The 20,095-nt window shown below is 46.4% G+C and overlaps 1 protein-coding gene across 1 annotated transcript in view; it reads left to right on the top strand.

Annotated features, from left to right (window-relative positions):
• The window catches only part of LOC138304104 (arf-GAP with SH3 domain, ANK repeat and PH domain-containing protein 1-like), a 1,221,419-nt gene that overhangs the window by 932,471 nt on the left and 268,853 nt on the right, over positions 1-20,095 (top strand). The window contains exons 20-21 of the mRNA XM_069243851.1: positions 7,984-8,099; positions 14,446-14,513. Coding sequence (XP_069099952.1) covers positions 7,984-8,099; positions 14,446-14,513 — 184 coding nt within the window. The remainder of the gene's footprint in view (positions 1-7,983; positions 8,100-14,445; positions 14,514-20,095) is intronic.

The raw sequence follows: 20,095 nt of genomic DNA, 5'->3' as shown, positions 1-20,095 counted from the left end.
GATTCAAACACAAGATGGGTTTTACAGATGTTTTAAATGCAAAGCTTGTAGGAATGGTGAAAACATAAAATTTGTTGAAATAGATGGCAAAGTCGTCCATTGTATCAAAGGTAAATATAATTGCAAAAGTGATTTTGTAATTTATATTTTGAAGTGCAGTTGTCCTAAATTATATGTGGCCAGCACGAAATTACAAGTACATAGAAGGATTTTGCAGCATTTAAGGGCAATTTCGAACAAAGATGATTCGTACCCAGTAGCCAGGCACATACATGAAGTACATGGAGGGAAAACAGAGGATATTATGTATAGTGTCATAGATGGAATTAAGAAAGACATACGAGGAGGAGACAGAGAAAAGATGTTGAGAAAATTGGAATCTAAATATATATTGTCATTTGATACCAAAGAACCTAAAGGGTTAAACAGCAGTGAAGAAATGTATATTCATCTATATTGATTGATTAAGGTACACTATTAATAGTAAGGTTAATATACCATATAACACACTGTTAGATTAATTTTAAGTTTGAGATAATGATTTGTTCAAACGTAAAAAATTTACAATATGGTAATTAATTAAATTATGAAATGTAGCAATTGATTGCATAAATCAATGGTGAATTTTGATATTTGATGTTAGATAAGTCGTATTATAATAGTGTGCAGTGAACAACAGACATGTATTACATTGCTTATTTACATCGTCGGTCACAAGATGTCAATAGTTAGAAGTTAAGAGTGTTTAAAACCTAAATTCCATGTATTACCATAAGATAAGATCAGGTATTTAATTAATTATTTAATTAATTAATCATTTTTGAGTATGTGAGTTATACACTATATAATGGTAACAAACGTGGTTCTTTGAAAATGCATGTTGATTGGTTAGAGACGTTTCCATGAGAGTATTTAAAAATGGAGCCAATATGGCGGTCGACAGGTTGAAGAAGGCGGTAACGCCGAAACGCGTCCCTGTAGACGATTAAATTATCAACTTGCTGTGCTCGTGGAGTGCTGTCATTCTTCATTAACGTGGGGAAATTGTGCCGGAATAATGTGTGCATATATATATATATATATATATAATGGCGCCTTGGGGATCCGCGAGAATGGTTGTTATATCGTATAATGCTGCCTTGTTTGATTTTGTAAAATTAAGAGATGATGATACTTTTACCTCATATTGTGAATATATTGTATTTTAAGTAATGAGGTAAATGTGAATCTAGTTTCCAGATTTTAAGTTATTGTTCTCATCTAACTGCGTTTATATCAAATTGTTATAAATGTTATAACTGTCTCCATCCGAGGAACATGGAAAAACGATTTATCCCCACATTATTTGTACTTGGTATTAAATTAAAGCACAAGTCACTTTATCTAGATCTGCCCTCCACATTCAAACCCTATATCGACCTTTTTTTGTATTTTTATTGGGTCTGGTTGGCTTTATTAAGTCTTCTGTGAATAGGGATATGTTAGATAATACTGAATTTTATCAAGAGGGCATTACAATTCTGAATCAATATGAACTAAGAACAACTATGAGGTTGTAAAATATACATTAGATTAGTTTTATGTTTTATGTATTATTAGATTATGTATTTATGTAGTATGCTTTTATGGCTTTTTATGCTGAATAAAGAATTTATTGAACTGAAACTGAAAAATACTCTTCCTTGCCAAAGACTATTTCAGAGGTCTACAATTGCTGTCGGTGCACTAGAGGTGTAAATTCCAACTTCTCACCATCGCCTGGGAAGCCCTCCACAAAATCGGACCCAAGCTAATTAATCACAGACTCTGCTTCCACCAGCCAAACAGGGAGCTCTGCTCGACAACCCTCACTCTTGCCCATATCCTGAGAATCCGCTGCAGCCGCTGTGGAGGGTGCTGCTTCTCCTACCTGGCAGCCAAGAACTGGAGCAACCTCTCCTTCTACCTCTGCACCTCACACATCCTTCTCGACTTCAGGAAAAAACTCAAGACTTGGCTCGTTCAAGAGTAGCTCAGGCTCACAGCGACTACCCTTAGCGCTCTGATACCCCCCAGGGTGATAAGCTGCGCTTTAAATATTCTATGATTGATTGATAGGAACACCGTGGCAGCTGGTTCTTATGGATGTCAGATGGGGCTCCACTCTTTTTTTTCTGTCATTTTTTATCACACTAATAGTGACTAACAATGTATCTTAACTATTTGTGTAGTAAAAATGACCTACAATTAGCTGGAATATGTCCTTCCATGGCAGCTGAAGTAAGTAAAAATGCTTTCCGCGTGCTTGCAGCTGAGAGTGAGTTTATGTGAGAGGGAGAGAGTGTCTGTAAGTGTTAATTTGTGTGAATGTGTAAGAATGTGTGTGTGAGTGAATGTAGAGGTCAAAGAGCGTGTGATGTCACTTCCCCTACACCTGGCATTTCAGTGAATTGACATCCATGGTGAGATGGCATTACATTTATTGGTTCAAGGTATATTCTGAAGTCACACTCAGCACCTAGCTGAACACACGGCTCCATCTCTCAGCCATAAACTCCTACCGGCTTCCTTTGTGTGATGGGTCATGCCCAACCCCTAGGTGAATATCTCAGGAAGTGAAAAAGGCAACATGTGTTTTTGACACTCTTCCCTATAGAAATCATAGGACAGGTAATGAGCATGAATAACGCTTCCACATCCGTGTAATATTGGACTACAGTTGGTTCATACAAAGTTAGCATGTCCGTATTAGCGCCCTTTATGTGGTTTATTGCTGCCCCACCATTAAAATGAGTAAAGCAGAGTTAATTATGGGCAGTCGCTGTTCGCTTCCGCTGCTGATGGTCTGCACTTTGGTACCTACCCCTGGTCTGAAATAAAGGCGGCAGTGCCAGTAAACGGTGTTCTAAGACAGCAGCTACATTTATCTGTTCTACATTCCGTACTACTCCCTAGACCCCCAACAGCAAGTTGGCGGCTGGTAAGGGGTGCGGCAGTGGCAAGTTTTAAAACTTCAGGTGTTGTTGTGAATCAAAGGGTGCGTGATGCCATCTCTACTCTTGGCAATTTAGTGAATCAATGATGTGTTGCATATTGGCAAGCCTACACCTAGTTACCTCGTGAATTAAAACAAAATCGTTACATTGTTTATGGTATTTCTGTAGCGCAAACCACGCTAAAAGTCAGGAGAGTGCGGTAGGCTAGGCATGGTTTTGTGCTAACCATTAAGAGCGTTACATTCTACCAAACATTTGAGCCTGCTACACATTCAGGGAAACCCATGTAATTTGAATGACATGGAAATTGATCGTAAATGATGTTTTAAATTCGATTTGTCTACCAACAAATAAACTCATGGAAATATGAACTTCTTATGTAATATAAGGTTTTTGGTGTGAGCAAATAATCCTACCCTGCATGGCCTATTTAAACTTTCATTTATTATTGTAAGACCAGTACATTGGAGCTAGGTCCTATCATTAATTTGTATTAGGTCTGATTTGACAGTTTTGCTGTCTCATACCATTAGTTTCAAATATCGCTTCATGCTACTGGCTCCTCAACATTCTGCCTCCTGTGGAATGCTTCAGTACCATTCCAGAAGGGAATATTTTACCTCTCAAAACTAATCCAAATAATTACACATCAAATTCTTTATCGCATACATGCATTGTATAGTGAGATCAATCATTTATTATTTTTCACTGTAGCAGGTTTATTTACTTGCTTAATTTGGAATGAAAATGTAAGACAAAACTTTGGCTTTGCAGATGCTTGTACGATTTTGAGTATAAACCCCTAAACCTTACCTATAGGATTATGCTAACAGTTGAACATTTTGACCAAAATGTACCAAAGTGCTGTGAGACACCCCACCCTCCGCCCAAACCGCAAATATGAAATAAAGAGATGGAATATTGCTTAATCAATCATTCAATCAGGGAATTTGTAAAGCGCACTACTCACCTGTGAGGGTCTCAAGGCCCTGGGGGGGAGGGGCTGCTACTGCTCGAACAGCCATGTCTTGAGATGTCTCCTGAAGGTAAGGAGGTCCGTGGTCTGACACAGGTGGATGGGAAGAGTGTTCCACGTCTTGGCGGCGAGGTGTGAGAACGATCTGACACGGGTGGTTGTTCTCCGGATGCGTGGGACAGTGACGAGGGCAAGGTCAGCGGAGCAAAGCTGTCGGGTCAGGGTGTAGAAGGAGAGCCGTCTGAGGTATTCTGGTCCGGTGTTGTGCAGTGCCTTGTGAGCGTGGGTGAGGAGTTTGAAGGTGATTTTCTTGTTGACCGGGAGCCAATGTAGGTCTCTCAGGTGGGCTGTGATGTGGCGGTGGATGTCCAGGATGAGGCGTGCAGAGGCATTTTGGATGCGTTGAAGTCTTTTCTGGAGTTTGGCCATGGTTCGTGTGTAGAGGGCATTGTCATAGTCCAGGTTGCTGCTAACAAGAGCTTGGGTGACTGTTCATCTGGTTTCAGTGGGGATTCATTTGTAGATCTTCCGAAGCATGCAGAGGGTGTTGAAGCAGGAGGAGGAGATGGCGTTGACTTGCTGAGTCATAGATAGTGAAGAGTCCAGGATGAATCCCAGGTTGCGTTCGTGGTTGGTGGGTGTTGTTGCAGTTCCCAGTGTGGCGGGCCACCAGGAATCGTCCCATCCGGAAGGGGTGGAGTTGAAGATGAGGACCTCAGTCTTTTCGGAATTCAGTTTCAGGCAGCTGTTCTTCATCCATTCGGCAATGGCCTTCATTCCTGTGTGAAGGTTGGTCTTGGCGGTGTCCTTGGTGAGGGAGAGGATCAGCTGGGTGTCATCGGCATATGAGATGATGATGGAGTGTGAGATCAGATGATGTTAGCGAGCGGAGCCATGTAGACGTTGAAGAGGGTTAGACTGAGGGGCGAACCCTGGGGTACGCCCCAGATGATTCTGGTGGCTTCAGAGTGGAATGGAGGAAGGCGGACTCTGAGTTCTGCCGGTGAGAAAGGAGGTGATCCAGTCCAGGGCTCTTTCGCGGATTCCTGCATCACTGAGGTGTGTGAGTAGGGTGTGGTGGCAGATGGTGTCGAACGCGGCTGAGAGGTCCAGGAGGATGAGGGCCGTTGTTTCACCACTGTCCAGTATGGTTCTGATGTCGTCGGTGGCGGCGATGAGGGCAGTTTCAGTGCTGTGGTTGCTGCGGAATCCAGATTGGGATGGGCCTAGAGTGTTGTTCTCCTCGAGGAAAGGGGTCAGTTGTTTGTTGAGAATTTTCTCTATGACTTTTGCCTGGAAGGGGAGCATGGAGATGGGGCGAACGTTCTTAAGGTCCTTTGGGTCTGCCTTGGGGTTTTTGAGGAGGGCGTTGATCTCAGCATTTTTCCAGCTCTCCGGGAAGGTGGCGGACTTGAAGGAACTGTTGATGATCTTCCAGAGTTGGGGTGCGAGGACGGAGCTGGCTTTGTTGAAGATGTGGTGAGGGCAGGGGTCGGATGGTGAGCCGGAGTGGATGGAGTTCATGATTTTGATTGTGTCATTGTCATTGACGTGGGTCCAGGAGAGCAGGAGGCTGGTGGGTGGTGAGTCTGTGGTGTCTGTGGTTGACGGGGGGTCTGAGTACTGAAGCTGCATTGGATGTCTGCGATCTTGCGGTAGAAGGAGGTGGTTAGGGAGTCGCAGAGGTCTTGGGATGGCGGGATGCCATTGAAGTTGGGGCCAGGCTTGGAGAGCTCCTTCATGATGTTGAAGAGCTCCTTGTGACTGTGTGCGTTGTTGTCGGTGCGTTCTTTAAAGGCGGTTCTCTTGGCGGTTCGGATGAGTTGGTGGTGTCTGCGGAAGGCTGTGTGGTTGTTTTTCAGGTCTTCGGCATGTTTGCTTAGATTCTTGGAGTTCAGCGGTGAACCAGTAGGCCCTTCTGTTGGTGCGTTTGTTTTTTGATCAGGCGAGAGTGTTGACACAGTCGTCGATCCATTGCCTGAGGTTGCCGGCTGCTATGTCAATGTCGGTGGTCTTGATGGGTGGGTTCCGGCAGAGGGTAGTGATCAATTGGTCTTCGGTGACCTTGTTCCATCTGCAGTGGGGAATCCATTGCGGGTGATGATGTGTTGTGGGTTTCTCGAAGGAGAAGTGGAAGTGGAAGCGGCGATGGTCGGTCCAGTGGAGTTCGGTGGTGTGGATGAAGGAGACATGTTTGCTGGTGGAGAAAATGGGGTAGAGCGTGTGTCCTGTGGAGTGGGTGGGTGTTGTGACGAGCTGTTTGAGACCAAGGTTTGGAGAGGTTGTCAAGCAGGGTGGTAGAGTTGTTATCGTTGGTGTTCTCGAGATGGGAGTTCAAGTCCCTAAGGAGTATGTAGTCTGAGGGTGCGAGAGCGTGTGTGCTGATGACGTCGGTGATGGAGTCGCTGAACTCCTGTCGGGGGCTGGGCGGGTCTGTAAACAAGGGTCCCTCTGAGGGTGGTGTTTGGGTCGGTGTGGATCTGGAAGTGCAGGGTTCGGTGGTGCTGAGGGTGTCTTCGGTGCTGGTCATGATCCTGAGGGTGTGATGGCGTTGTCTCCTCCTGGTTTATTGGAGCGATCCCTGCGGGTGATCTTGTAGCCATCTGGGATGGCTATGGTGATGTCAGACACTGAGGAAGGGTTCATCCAGGTCTCAGTGAGGAAGGTGACATCTGAGGAAGCTGAGTCGAGTAGATTCCAAAGTTTGACAACATGTTTGTAGACAGAGGGGGTGTTGAGTAGGATGCATCTGAGATGGTTGCATCCTGCCTTGGTGGATGGGTTGTTGGCGTGGAAGCTGGTGAAGGTGCAGTTCTCGCAGGAGAAGGGTCCGCGAGTGAGCTGGGGGTGGTTTGATGTCAGGTGGGTGAGCGGCTGGTGTTGAGAGCGTGGAGGGTGATGGTGTCGTAGCGAAGACGGGTGTATCAGCAGTGGGGGGGCGAGAGGCAGGAGTTCAGGCACTGGGCGCGGTTCAGGCATGGATGGGTTTGTCATTAAGTAGGAAGGGGGAGGAGAGGACAGCTGGGAGGCGGGAGCGAAAATGGTGTGAAAAATTGGGGCGGGGCAGCATCGGCGGGGAGAGAGAGAGGAGGGAAAGTGAGAGTGAGAGAGAGAGAGTGGAGGGAAAAGCGAAGAAGTTAAGCAAAAGTCAAAAGGAGCACAGTGGAGAGCGAAGGGCAAAAAGAGGCAGAAGGGGGCATACAAGGAAGACAAAGCACACAGAGAGCGAAGCAGAGAAAAGGGGGAGAAAGGCAGAGGGCAACCTAGTAGGAAAGCAGAGCTCTCCCACCAGACACCAGGGATGAGGCGAAGGCAGAAGCCTGGGGGTGGAGGAGGGCCTCAAACTCCTGACAGGGGTCAGGAGTTTAGAGGAATGAGAGCTGTACTTAATAAGTGGAGCTATGGGAGGCAGAGCAGTTCACTGACCAGGTCAGCTTAACAGCTTGCGCATTGAGGAACAAGTATTTACGTTAGTAGTGTACTAAATGGGTATCGTACAAAGTATATAATTTGGATCATAGGTATGAGCAACAGGTTGGGTTATTGTGTGTTAATCTCTCAAAATAAATTTGCGAGTCGGTATTAGGAAGGGGTGTGTTTAGGGCGTCCCTTCCTAATACTGAATCGCACTGGTTTGTAGGAATGTTTTGCGACTGGGAATGCGGTCCCACACATTTGCAGCTACCACCAACTTCATGAGCTAGGTCTTTGCGACCCCATTGGGAATCACAAAATGTGTCTGAGACACATTTTTACATTTCATTTTGTCAGCCTCTAATTATGACTCCCAAAAAGTCACAGTTAGAGACTCGCAAAATGAAATAGCCATATATCTGGCCCTTAATGTTCCCCTGTGAAGCAGTACTACAAGATTGGCCCAATTATCATTCGGCTAAATCTAAATTAATGTTTCAGTGACTTAATTTTTTCACTCTTGATACAAATAAAACATTTTCATACTAGTCTGTATTCAAAATTGATTTGTTAATGTATAGAAGACTATGCTAATATCGTATTTTTTCTGCAACATAGTGGAAACCTGGTGAAACCCACAGTAACTGGAAACACGCCACTCCACTACTGCTGTCTTTACAACAAAACAGAATGTATCAAACTTCTTCTGAGAGCCAAAGTCGACATATCGATAAGTAAGTGGCTGAAGTATGCTTTGTCCTTGTTAAGTGAGCAGTTCGCTTGTGCGTGGGACATTAAGCCTTTTTGTACTTGCGTGGTTAACTACATTATTCATACAAATATGAAATCTCAATTTATTGCCTGTCTGAGACTGAACCATAATGCATGATGAACATATTTATGAGGGAACCTCTGCAATGAGTTGCAGTATACCACATGATTTTGCTGAAGTGAGAAACCTGTTGCAAGCCAGAACTAATTGTTTCCTTATTATGAAAATACTGTAGCAATGTGATAATAAACTGGCCTGTGAGATATCCTTTTGCTGTCATGTATCCCTCTACTGTAATTATCAGAGCTGACAGGAATTTTCCACCCATTATCATGCAGGAGTGACAAAGTCTGACTTTGTCATTCACCCAAGTATCCATGTTAGTGATCCATATTTTATCCCCTAGCCTTGCTTTTTTCTTTACTATGCCTTTGTAGGCCAGATCGACAACTCATGCCCACAGGTTTTTGGGTATTACATTCTGTCTTCCTCAGAAAAGCAGACCCTCCCCACTGGTGCTTGGTTCATCTTCGAACCTCCAGATTTGGCTCATTGTTGCCCGTTCTACAGTAGTCAGTGTCTTTGCACCATCTAGGAAGTTGCATCATTGTCTCTTACAGGGTGCCTTTTTTGTTCTTGATAGGGGATTATGCCCTGCTCTGTGGCCTCCCAGAGCTTCTAGCTCGATAGTGCCTGGAGCAGGCTTCATGTACCACCATCTTCACAAACATCTCTGCTCCTTCGTCTTCCTCTGTTTCCACAGAGCCAGTCTGTGCCTGTGGGTGTCTCAACAGGTAGTCCGCTGGGATATTCACATTCGGGTGATACACAACATTAAATGTGTACAGCTGATGCTTCACAGCTTACTGTTTGATGTTAGGGGGGCCATTCAGAGCTGTGCCAGACAATAGTGGGACAAGCAGATTTGGTCTGGTACGACTCAGAAGTGCTGTCTGCAGAGGTACAAATGAAAATGGCAGCAGATCCACTGGATCGCCAGTGCCTCGCGCTCAACTGCATGTACCTTGTATCCGTGTCCGTCAATGATCTACTTGCATATGCTATGTGGACCCCTTGTTTTTTCTGTAGGATCACAGCACCAAGCTCAATAAGTCTTGAGTCTACCACCAGCTGTGTCCTGTGCCTTTGATTAAAATATGCCATGGTGGCATCTGACAACTGTGCCTCATTTGCTGTTCAAAACGACAGGTCAGTGTCAAAGTCCCAGTCCCAGTCCCACGGAGTATCATTTTTCATCCGGGCTCGCAACTGCTCCAAAATGGTGGCTAGGCTCAGAATAAAATGTCCACAGTAATTGCCCATCCCGAGGAAACTCCTCAACTCTGATGCATTCTGCGGAATAGCTGCATTCCGGATGGCTTCCACTTTCTTCAGGCCTACCTATAGTCCTCCAATTCAGAAAATGTACCCAAAGAACTTGATGGAGTTTGTATAAAATGAGCACTTTTCTTTGTGAAGCATTACCCCACAGTCTGCTAACCGTTAAAGGGTTGCCCTCAGCCACACACGGTGTTCTTCGAGCGTGTTGTAGAATCTCAGTGTGTCGCTGTTTATGTTTGGCACTTGGACCAAGCCAGAGAGGATCTCACCGATGGTGTTCTGAAACACCTCTGCTGCTGATGATATTTCAAAATTCCATCGCTTGTATCTTTGGAGCCCTATGTGTGTCAAGAAGGTGGTTATATTGTGGCTAGATGGATCAAGTTCAAGTAGGTAGTAGCCCATATTGAGGTCTAATTTTGAAAACCACCTGCCACCATTTAGATCTACCACTATATCGTCAACTGTGTAGGGTTTGTGTTGCTCTCTGCGGATGGCTTAGTTCGGGAGCCACGTATCAACACACAGCCTGATATCCCCTTTTTTTGGGCTTGGATGCTGCCACCAGGAGTGAGACCCAAAGAGTGGGCCCTGTGACTTTCACAATTAACCCTTGTTCAAGTTGGTCCTTTTTTCTCTCCACCAGCGGCGCAGTTGGAATGGCCCCTTCCTGTGTCAGAGAGCCATAGGTCTCACAGTATGGTCTATGTGCACCTTTACCTTAAGGCCTTTCAAACACCCTAGCCCTTCAACAGCTGGGGAAACTCTTACTGGATATTCGCAGCCCAATCTTCATGTACCTGCGCACAAAGAAAATTAGCTTGAGGCCTTTGGCAGTGTAGCATCAAAGTAAAGTGCCGGTGTCACCTTTGGTTGCATGAAACTGAGCTCATGTTGACTCCCCTCTACTTTTCACCATGACCTCTATGATTGCTCTCAATAACAATGACTCAGTGACCACAGAGTTGTAGATTTTTGTTAGGTCAGTGCTAGTCTGGGCCATGGCACGATCTTGCTGAATTGTCCTTGACATTGACAGAGGCAGCTGTGTCAATTATCTCTGTGATTTGGTGTCAACCATGCACATCAGTGGGGGCCACCTACAGTTACCTTCTCTGCCAATGAATGAGATGGTGAACACTTTATTTGTCATCATCATCATCGGGATGAACAGTGGGTCAGCTCAATTTGCAGGACTTTCAGCTTCCTCTTCTTCCAGCGACAGCTGTCATGAGCTCAATCTCCCTTTTCCTCTGTGCGCAACACCTGTATTCTGCCCACTACTGCAACACACCTTATTGAAGTGATGATTCACGCTCCCACACCTTGAATGTGCTTTTTCCTGTGCTGTGCCTATGTTGGGCACCCAGGGAGATGTTCGACTCAGGTCATATAGTTCTGCACCTCTGATGTGGAGCATCATCGACCTCTTCACCACCCTATCAGTTTGATGCGTAGCACACAAATAGTGCTGCAGCCACTTGATTCATTGGCGCTTTCACAGGAAAACCGTGGTCAGGTCTACCAGCTGGCTGAATGGTGGCATTGCTGTGACTGAGGAGTGAGCGCAATGTGCAGGGACAATCAGTGCAAGATTCCTCTACTGTTGCGACATTGTGTGTATCGTGTGCAAGCACCAGACGTTATTGTGGTCACTATCCTTGAGGCAGATTGGTGGGATGCCTTGTACCTGGTATGCGCAACTTCTGACGGTTACCACAGGTAATACTCACAATCTTCACACCTTGCTCTGGTGTGTAAGCCACCCAGAGCTTCTTGCAATCTGTTTAGCAATTGTCCTTGTCACACCACTTTGCCTGATTCAGCAGTGAGATGCTTCAAAGGTGCTTTATTGAAATGACTCTCTTTAATGCATCCATGGTTTGCTGTTCCAGTATTGTTCATGGTAGGAGGGCTTCCCACAGCACCAACATGTGTGTCCGATCTTCATACTTTCCAATTACTGTACCCTCCCTATTGTGGCAGATTTCCAGGGGAGGGGAAATCCCGTGCACATTAAGCCCCAACTGGGGCCTCTCCATCAGCCTCAGTGCCTTGAGGCAGCACAGGCCATTGCCACAGCATCACAAGGTCAACCACTGGATCTGGTGTGGTACACTTTCCAGCTGCGTGTTGGCACTGGTACAGTCTCCACAAGTAGCACTGGGCTACACACATGCATGCGGCCCAAAGTCTCACACCAGCAAACAGCTGCCGCGATGCACTGCAGAGGGGCAGGTGTCAGAGACAAGCTTCATATTGATGGGGCTCATGGGCCTGCCTATCAGGAATACTGCTGCCTTGCTTCCGTGGGGCTTCTTTCCTCCCCCCGCCAGCAGAACACCTTAGCTCATCAGGTCCACACACTGATGGTGTTGCGGCCAGATAGACCGCTGAATTTCAGGTCGTGCTGCATACCAGAACGTGGTTGCCCCGGCAGACACAGGTCACCATCGTCCTTTTCACCAATGTGGTGTCTGCTGCCCTCGATGCCTCAAGCAGCGCCAATACAATAAATAGACATGCACACAGGTATGCTGCTCTGTCTCGCCTCGAGTAACCACTCCATCCTTTATTTATACCCTTTTTTGCTCCCGCCCTCAGGATGTGGGGATGCTATACATTGTATAGTAGAAGTACTGTTATTGAGTGAATAAGGACATCGGCATAGCTATCAATTGTGAGCAGCTGCAACCACATCAAGGCTCAAGGTGTTTGCCGAGTTCATTGTACTCAGAATAAGGCTGTTTTGTGCTATTAAACAAGGCAGAGTTAATTTTCCTCATTCCTATGACGCCCTTCCTTTTGTATTGCTGGGCTATGAGACTGGAGGTGGAATGTTAGTTACCTGGATGTAGCCAGTGCTTAATTTGAGCTGGTGGTTTCCGTTGCGGGCACCGGCACTTATTTTTAAGGGCCAGCACTTACAGCGAGCAGAAGATACTATTGTGAAAGACAGAAGAAGAGAAAAACGACAAAGCGTCACAAAGGGATAAAGTTGCAAGAGTGAGCTGAAGGGGCAGAGAGTGGTTGTAAATGGATTAAAGAGACCCAAGATTGCTTTAGGATTATGCTGCCTCAGTATTCTGTGCTCGCACATTTAAATGCAGCAGCCACTTGTTTCAAAGGAGAGCTTTGGGCACCGGCACATTTGTTTTTACAAATTACACACTGATTATAGCATACTTTAAAGAGGTGAGTCTTCATCTGTTTCCTAAATTGGAGCAGGGGAGAGGTAGTCCAGAAGGATACAGCGATGCTTTTCCAGAGTTCAGGTCCAGGAATGGAAAATGTCTGTTGCCTTGTTTTTCTTTTCGCACATCTCCATTCCAATCTCAGAGTGTTCTAGCTGTGGGAGTGACAGGATGCACCAACAGTGATAACCTTGTCATTTAGCATCTACAGTTTCCAGAAGTTGCACCTAGTGACAATAGGTGATGCTGCACATAGATCTCTATTAGAAAATGCGGACCTTTGACCACAAGTTCACCATCCTAAAGTTACGGCCAGAGGTGTCCTTGAGGTACCATTTAAAAGACTTAAGATTATCTTCACAGAGGTTTTACTTTACACCACCAGAGTTTCTCACATCTGTGAGCAGACTGTTTTTTTTTTCTCTTCTTGGTGTGATCCAGCCAATGTCTCATCCACCTGACTTTAAAGAAATGTCACCTGGTTTATTTTCCTGATCAATTCTCTTCAGTAAGAGCTGGTATAAGGGTATGTTCCAATCAGATTGCAAATCCTCAGCAGCACCATAGTCCTGTTCCTGAGTAGAGAGTGTATGGAGATGCAGCCTTGGTTATGGGAGAGCTAGCAGCACCCTCAAGAAGTGTTGCTTATTCATTTTAGTCCCTCCTTTATCGGCTACTGGAAGCCTTCAGGCTTCTGTACAAGATTTTAATTCCGGATGACCTCCTGGTTGAAGTCTTCATCCTTCAGTAATAATTATTCTCAAACTTTCACCAGTTCCTGTATTCATGCCTGGTTTGCTATATTTTTTGTGAAGTGTTTTGAATCTGAATGCCTTACCATTAAGCACAGGCAGCTGATTCTTTTGGGTTTTGCTTGATGGATCTTCAAAGGTATGTCTCAGCTTGTTAAGGTAATTAAAACAATGCAGGTCATTAAAAGGACTCTAGAAACAGAATCTGCTGCCCTTGCAAAACCTTTTTGGTACTCCACTGCACCACACTTTGAAACTCTGGATCAAACTAGTATAGTTGTCTTATGCGTATTTCAAGTTTTACTAAAATGTGTGTTTGTGAATGCTAGCTCGCCAGTCACAAAGACCTTGCTCTCTTCCTTGCCCCAGATAAAACACTTCAGAAAGAAACAACGTGTGGTGATTTTCTTGAGCTATCAAGATGGCCCCTTTTCATCGAGGAATTTGAAAAGAATTTACAGGACTTGCTATCACTCCATTTGCAGGATGTTACCTACTTTCCTTACTCATCTGTCTCCTTCATAACAAGTGGTTTATAATGCAGAAGATATGGCCTAGTTGCCAGAGCAATTGACCATGGAACTGGGGATTCCGATTAGAGTCCTGGCACCTGATCAACATTCTGTAATTCTGGGTAAATCACTTAGGGCCTGATTTAGAGTTACGCAGATAGCTTACTCTGTCACAGGGTGACAGATATCCCATCTGCCTTCTTACAAGTGCCAGGGAGGGGATATAATGCACATTATTTATTAGGCAGACAGGGTATTCGTCATGTTTCTGATGGAGAAACTCATCTGCCAAACTCTAAACAAGCCCTTAATCTCCACCTGCCTGACAAAAAACGAATCTGATCTTGTGTAATGTAATCTGGTGCTCGTGTAAAGTGCTCTAATTAATGCACTTGGACTAAATTTGTGCTTTGATGGATGGATTTCTGTGTGGGTTTGGGTTGTGTGTGTTTGGTTCTGACAGATGGACTCAGGCAACCCTTCCATATCTTGATTGTGTTTGTACACAGGAAATGAGGATGGCGAATCAGCACTGGACATGGCCAAGAGGCAAAAGTATACCCAATGTGAACAGCTGGTAAGAAGTGCATGTTTAATTTTGTTTCATTATGTTTAGTAATAAACACTGTGCACTGTACTTTACAGTCTTAAACTTTAATAATTCACACACGGTTATGGTAATTTCCTATTTGTCAAGCAATGTATACATGAAATAAAAATGTTTGAAACAATTTAAGTATTGATTTAATTGGTAAGTGCTAAAACAAACATACTTTCAGATTATAACTTCTGTGCTGGTTTAAGGGACAAACATCAATCAATCAGGAATTTCTAAAGCGCACTACTCACCCATGATGGTCTCAAGGCACTGAGGAGGGGAGGAGGGAGAAGGGGGGGTGCTGCTACTGCTCAAACAGCCAGGTCTTGAGAAGTTTCCTGAAGTTAAGGAGGTCTTTGGTCTGGTGCAGGTGGGTGGGAAGAGTGCTCCACGTTTTGGTGGCGAGGATGCAAGAATGATCTAGCACCAGTTGTAGTTCTGCGGACGAGTGGGATGGGTGCGAGGGTGAAGTCGGCGGAGCAGAGAGGCCGGGCCGGGGTGTAGAAGGAGAGTCGTCTATTGAGGTATTCTTGTCCGGTGTTGTGCAGTGCTTTGTGAGCGCGGGTCAGATGGTCTGTGATGTGGCAGTGGTGGGGGATGTCCAGGATGAGGCATCCAGAGGCGTTCTGGATGTGTTGCAGCCTCTTCTGGAGTTTGGCCGTGGTTCCTGCATAGAGGGCATTGCCGTAGTCCAGCTTGCTGCTTACGAGGGCTTGGGTGACTTTTCTTCTGGTTTTGGAGGGTATCCATTTGTAGATCTTTTGGAGCATGCGAAGGGTGTTGAAGCAGGAGGAGGAGATGGTGTTGACTTGCTGGGTCATGGATAGTGAGGGGTCCAAGATGAATCCAAGGTTGCGTGCATGGTTGGTAGGAGTAGGAGTGGTTCCGAGAGTGACAGGCCGCCAGGAGTCATCCCATGCAGAGGGGGTGGAGCCGAAGATGAGGACTTCCGTCTTGTCAGAATAGAGTTTGAGGCAGCTGCTCTTTATCCATTCGGCGATGACCTTCATTCCTTCGTGAAGGTAGGTCCTGGCGTTGCCCTTGGTGAGGGATAGGATCAGCTGGGTGTCGTCAGCGTATGAGATGATGTTGAGGATGTGGGATTGGGCGAAGTTAGTGAACGGGGCCCTGTAGACGGTGAAGAGGGTCGGGCTGAGGGACGAACTCTGAGGTACGCCGCAGATGATTTTGGTGGTCTCCAAGCAGAATGGGGGAGGTGGACTCTCTGGGTTTTGCCAGTGAGAAAGGAGGGGACCCAGTCCAGGGCTCTGTCGTGGATTCCAGCATTGCTGAGGCGTCAGCATAGGGTGTGGTGGCAGACGGTGTTGAACGCTGCCAAGAAGTCCAGGAGGATGAGGGCCGCGGTTTCGCCGCCGTCCATTATGGTTCTGATGTCAATGGTGGCAGCGATGAGGGTGTTTTTAGTGCTGTGGTTGCTGCGGAATCCGGATTGGGAAGGGTCCAGGCTGCGGTTCTCCTTGAGGAAGTGGGTTAGTTGTCTGTTGACCACCTTCTCAATGACTTTTTCCGGGAAGGGGAGCAGGGAGATAGGCTGGTACTTCTTGAGGTCCTTTGGGTCTGCCTTGGATTTTTTGAGGAGGGTGTTGATCTCAGCGCGTTTCCAGGTCTCTGAGAAGGTGGCGGACTCAAAGGAGCAGTCAATGATCTTCCGTAGTTGGGGTGCGATGACGGAGCTTGCTTTGTTGAGGATGTGGTGAGGGCAGGGGTCAGATGGAGAGCTGAAGTGGATGGTGTTCATGATTTTGATGGGGGTCCAGGAGAGCAGGAGGTTAGTCGAAGGTGAATCTGTGGTGTTGGTGGTTGCCGGGGGGGGTCTGGGTGCTGAACCTGTTGTGGATGTCTGCAATCTTGCAGTGGAAGTAGGAGGCAAGGGAGTTGCAGAGGTCTTGGGATGGCATTGGTGTTGGAGCTTGGGTTGGAGAGTTCCTTCACGACATTGAAGAGCTCCTTGTGGCTGTATGCGTTGTTGTTGATTCGGTCTTTGAAGTCGGTTCTCTTTGCGGCTCGGGTGAGTTGGTGGTGTCTGGGGATGGCATTTTTGAAGGCTGTGAGGTTGTCCAGAGTCTGATCTTGGTGGCACTTACTTTTGAGTCTTCGGCACCTTTGCTTAGATCCGTGGAGGTCGGCGGTAAACCAGTAGGCCTTTCTGTCGGTGCATCTGTTGGAGGGATTCTTGATTGGCGGGCGAGTATTGGCACAGGTGTTGACCTATTGCCTGAAGTTGCGGGCAGCTGCATCAGTGTCGATGGGTGGGTTCTGAGAGAGGGTTGCGATCAGTTGGTCTTCGGTGATCTTGTTCCAACTGCGGTGGGGGATCCGTTGTGGGTGGTGATGTGTTGTGGGATTCTTGAAGGAGAAGTGGATGCAGCGGTGGTCTGTCCAGGGGAGTTCGGTGATGTGGCTGAAAGAGACATGATTGCTGGCTGAGAAAATAGGGTTGAGTGTGCATCCTGCGGAGTGGATTGGTGTCCTGATGAGCTGTTTGTGGCCGAGGTTGGAGAGGTTGTCGAGCAGGGTGGCAGTGTTGTTGTCGTTGGTGTTCTTGAGGTGGAAGTTTAAGTCCCTGAGGAGTATGTAGTCTGTGGATGCAAGAGCGTGTGTGCTGATGATGTCGATAATGGAGTCGCTGAACTGCTGTCGTGGGCCGGGGGGCCTGTCGATGAGGGTCCCTCGGAGGGTAGTGTTTGGGTCAGTGTGGATTTGGAAGTGCAGATGTTCGGCGGTACTGAGGGTGTCTTTGGTGTTGGTCGTGATCCTGAGGGTTTTCTTGTGGATCACAGCGATGCCTCCTCCTGGTTTGTTGGAGCGATCCCTGCGGGTGATCTTGTAGCCGTCCGGGGTGGCTATGGCGATGTCAGGCGCTGAGGAGGGGTCTCGGTGAGGAAGGTGACGTCTGGGGAAGCTGAGTCGAATAGATTCCATAGCTCTACTGCGTGCTTGTGGACGGAGCGGATATTGAGGAGGATACAGCTGAGATGGTTGCGTCCTGCCTTGGTGGGTGGGTCGTTGGCATGGAGGCTGGTGAAGGTGCAGTTCCGACAGGAGAAGGGTCCGTGGGTGGTCTGCGGGGAGGCTTGAAGGAAGGCTGGGGAGCGGCTGTTGTTTAAAGTGCAGAGGGGCGGCATCGTACTGAAGACATGTGTGGCAACAGTGGAGGGGACGGGAGCCAGAGGTTCTGGAGCTGGGCGCGGTCTTGGCGCGGACGGGCACAGACAGGCTTGCTTCCGGCTCACCTGCGGTGCACTCGCTGTGCGGCCACGCAGCGGCCGCCATTAAGTAGGGAGGTGGGGTGGAGGAGAGGAAAGCTGGGAGGGGGATGAAAAACAGTGCAAAAAAAGGGGCCGGGCTGAAAAAGGGGGCAGGGGGCAGGGCCCAGGGGCAGCAGCGGTGGGGGAGCGAGAGAGAGGGGGAGAGCAAAAGTGAGAGAGAGAGCGGAGTGAAAGAGAAACGAGGAAAAGGAGCACTAAGGGACAGTAGTGAAGCAGAGCAAAGCAAAGCAAAAGGAATAGAGAGGCAGAAGGTAGCCTATTAGGAGAGCAGAGCTCTCCCACTTGACACCAGGGATGAGGCGCAGGCAGAAGCCTGCGGGTGGAGGAGGGCCTCGAACTCCTGACTCGGGTAATGCTTTGAAAGATTTTTTACAAGAGTTAGAGTTGTCCAGATTTGCAAATGCATCTCCGGCTATTGTTCATGGGCAGAGGCTCGAGATACATGGTTTACAGCACTACATAAATCCTGGAAATTAATGAGGGCAAAGCCAATAGGTCTGGCTTTAATGTGATGCCTCAAGTAAACACAGGCATTGAAAAATATTGTGTAGCACATTAAAGCTAAACCTATTAGATTTGCCAATGCTGGGAGAAAAGTAGCAGACATTAATTGTTTTCAGTATAGAATGCATAGAGTAGATGAAGAATTGAATGTGACAAAAAACAAGACGATTGATTTACTTTTCATGTATACATCGTTCACTCGAGTGGAAGCACTTTCCACATGGAGTGATGATACCTCATACAGTCAATAGCTTGATGTGAGAAAGTCTATTATGTGCGGAGCCTACTTTGTTTATTTTAAAGAATGTGGAAGAACAGACCTTGCAGACAAGTGCACTGTCAAGCCAGTCCTGATAACAAATAGCATTTTTTTGCACTTCTCTGGCACTGGCAAGCAAGAGGAATTATTTTTTTCTTCTATGCCGATAAACTGATGGCTTAAATAAAACTTTTGTATAATCAAAAAATAAAGCACGTCTTCTTAACGTGTTGGTTAGCTGAATGCAGTATCGCTCCTTACATCATCATGAAGGCTTCCACACAAGTAGTTTCTGGTACAGTGATGCATTCATTATTACATGGGTCTCAATAGAGCAATCCAAGCAGATGGTTTGAAGCTGTCACCTCTTCTTTGGGTACCAGCACCAAATAATCAATTAAACAAAATGAAAACCGTTACTGACAGTACTTGACCCTGCACTGTCTCTTCCAGGTGCCAGTGTCTGGCCAACAAACACACAAAAGGTGATCATGGGAATGCTTACAATAAGTTTAACCACTGGTAATCGCATTCAAGCCATTGTTCTTATGCCCCCCATCCCACCTCAGTTAGGACTTGGCTGAATGCAAATTAGTCTTGAACCTGCTTGAAAAGAAACAGTCCAGCCCAAACTGCCAAGCCAAGCCCTGAACCAGAACACAAATAACCCAAGATTGATTTTGCACTGATTGGGGCTCTTCGGTAGGCTGTAGGTTAGTGCCAGTGAAACAGGGAAACCAGGGACCCACATCAGGGCGTACCCTTGCCACTTAGGGCGGTAGCTCAAACACACAAAAGGTGATGGGAGGATTGGTTGAAATATGTCTATCCATTTCAATCACTCTGGGTAGCATTCCAACCCATTGTTCTTTTGCCTAACATGCCACCTTAGTTTGGACCAAGCTACATGAAAATTTGCCTTGACTCTGCTCCAATAAGAACAATTTAGTCAGAACTGCCAAGCCAGATTCTCCCTGAGCCGGAACACAAGCAAACAAGTGTCTACTTATGATATCACAGCACAAAAGTAGTTCCCACATGATGCTAGTTCCTTTCCTTGTGAAAGTACAGCGCATAGCGTTCTGGTTCATGAAGTAACAAAGGTTGATGAAGCATAACATTGAGTAGCCAAAGAACAGCCACAAAATAGCCTGACTTCTGCAGAAGATAATGGTGCATTGCCTTTAAAAGAAAGGAATGGTATATGCAGCCAAAGGACAAGCATCGTAAGAACTAAACCTTATTAGTCTCACATAGCAATGAGGTACTTGTAAAATTCCTAACAAAATCAAAACATTTAAGGAATAGTACATAACATACCAGCAGAAGGCAGCTTTACTGCCATACAAACTGATAATCTATGAGCAAGAAATTGCTAATACAACATATAGAAACCTCTCCCTCAAGCAAACGCCTCAAGCTTAAGATTGTTCTCTCATTGTAAGACTAAGAGCAATTATGGCTTCCTCTACAAAAGTAGGTGTTGCCAAACTTATGAAGTGGGCCAC

The sequence above is a fragment of the Pleurodeles waltl genome, chromosome 7 (assembly GCF_031143425.1).
Source record: "Pleurodeles waltl isolate 20211129_DDA chromosome 7, aPleWal1.hap1.20221129, whole genome shotgun sequence".
Classification (NCBI taxonomy): domain Eukaryota; kingdom Metazoa; phylum Chordata; class Amphibia; order Caudata; family Salamandridae; genus Pleurodeles; species Pleurodeles waltl.
This window is presented reverse-complemented; position numbering and strand designations above follow the sequence as displayed.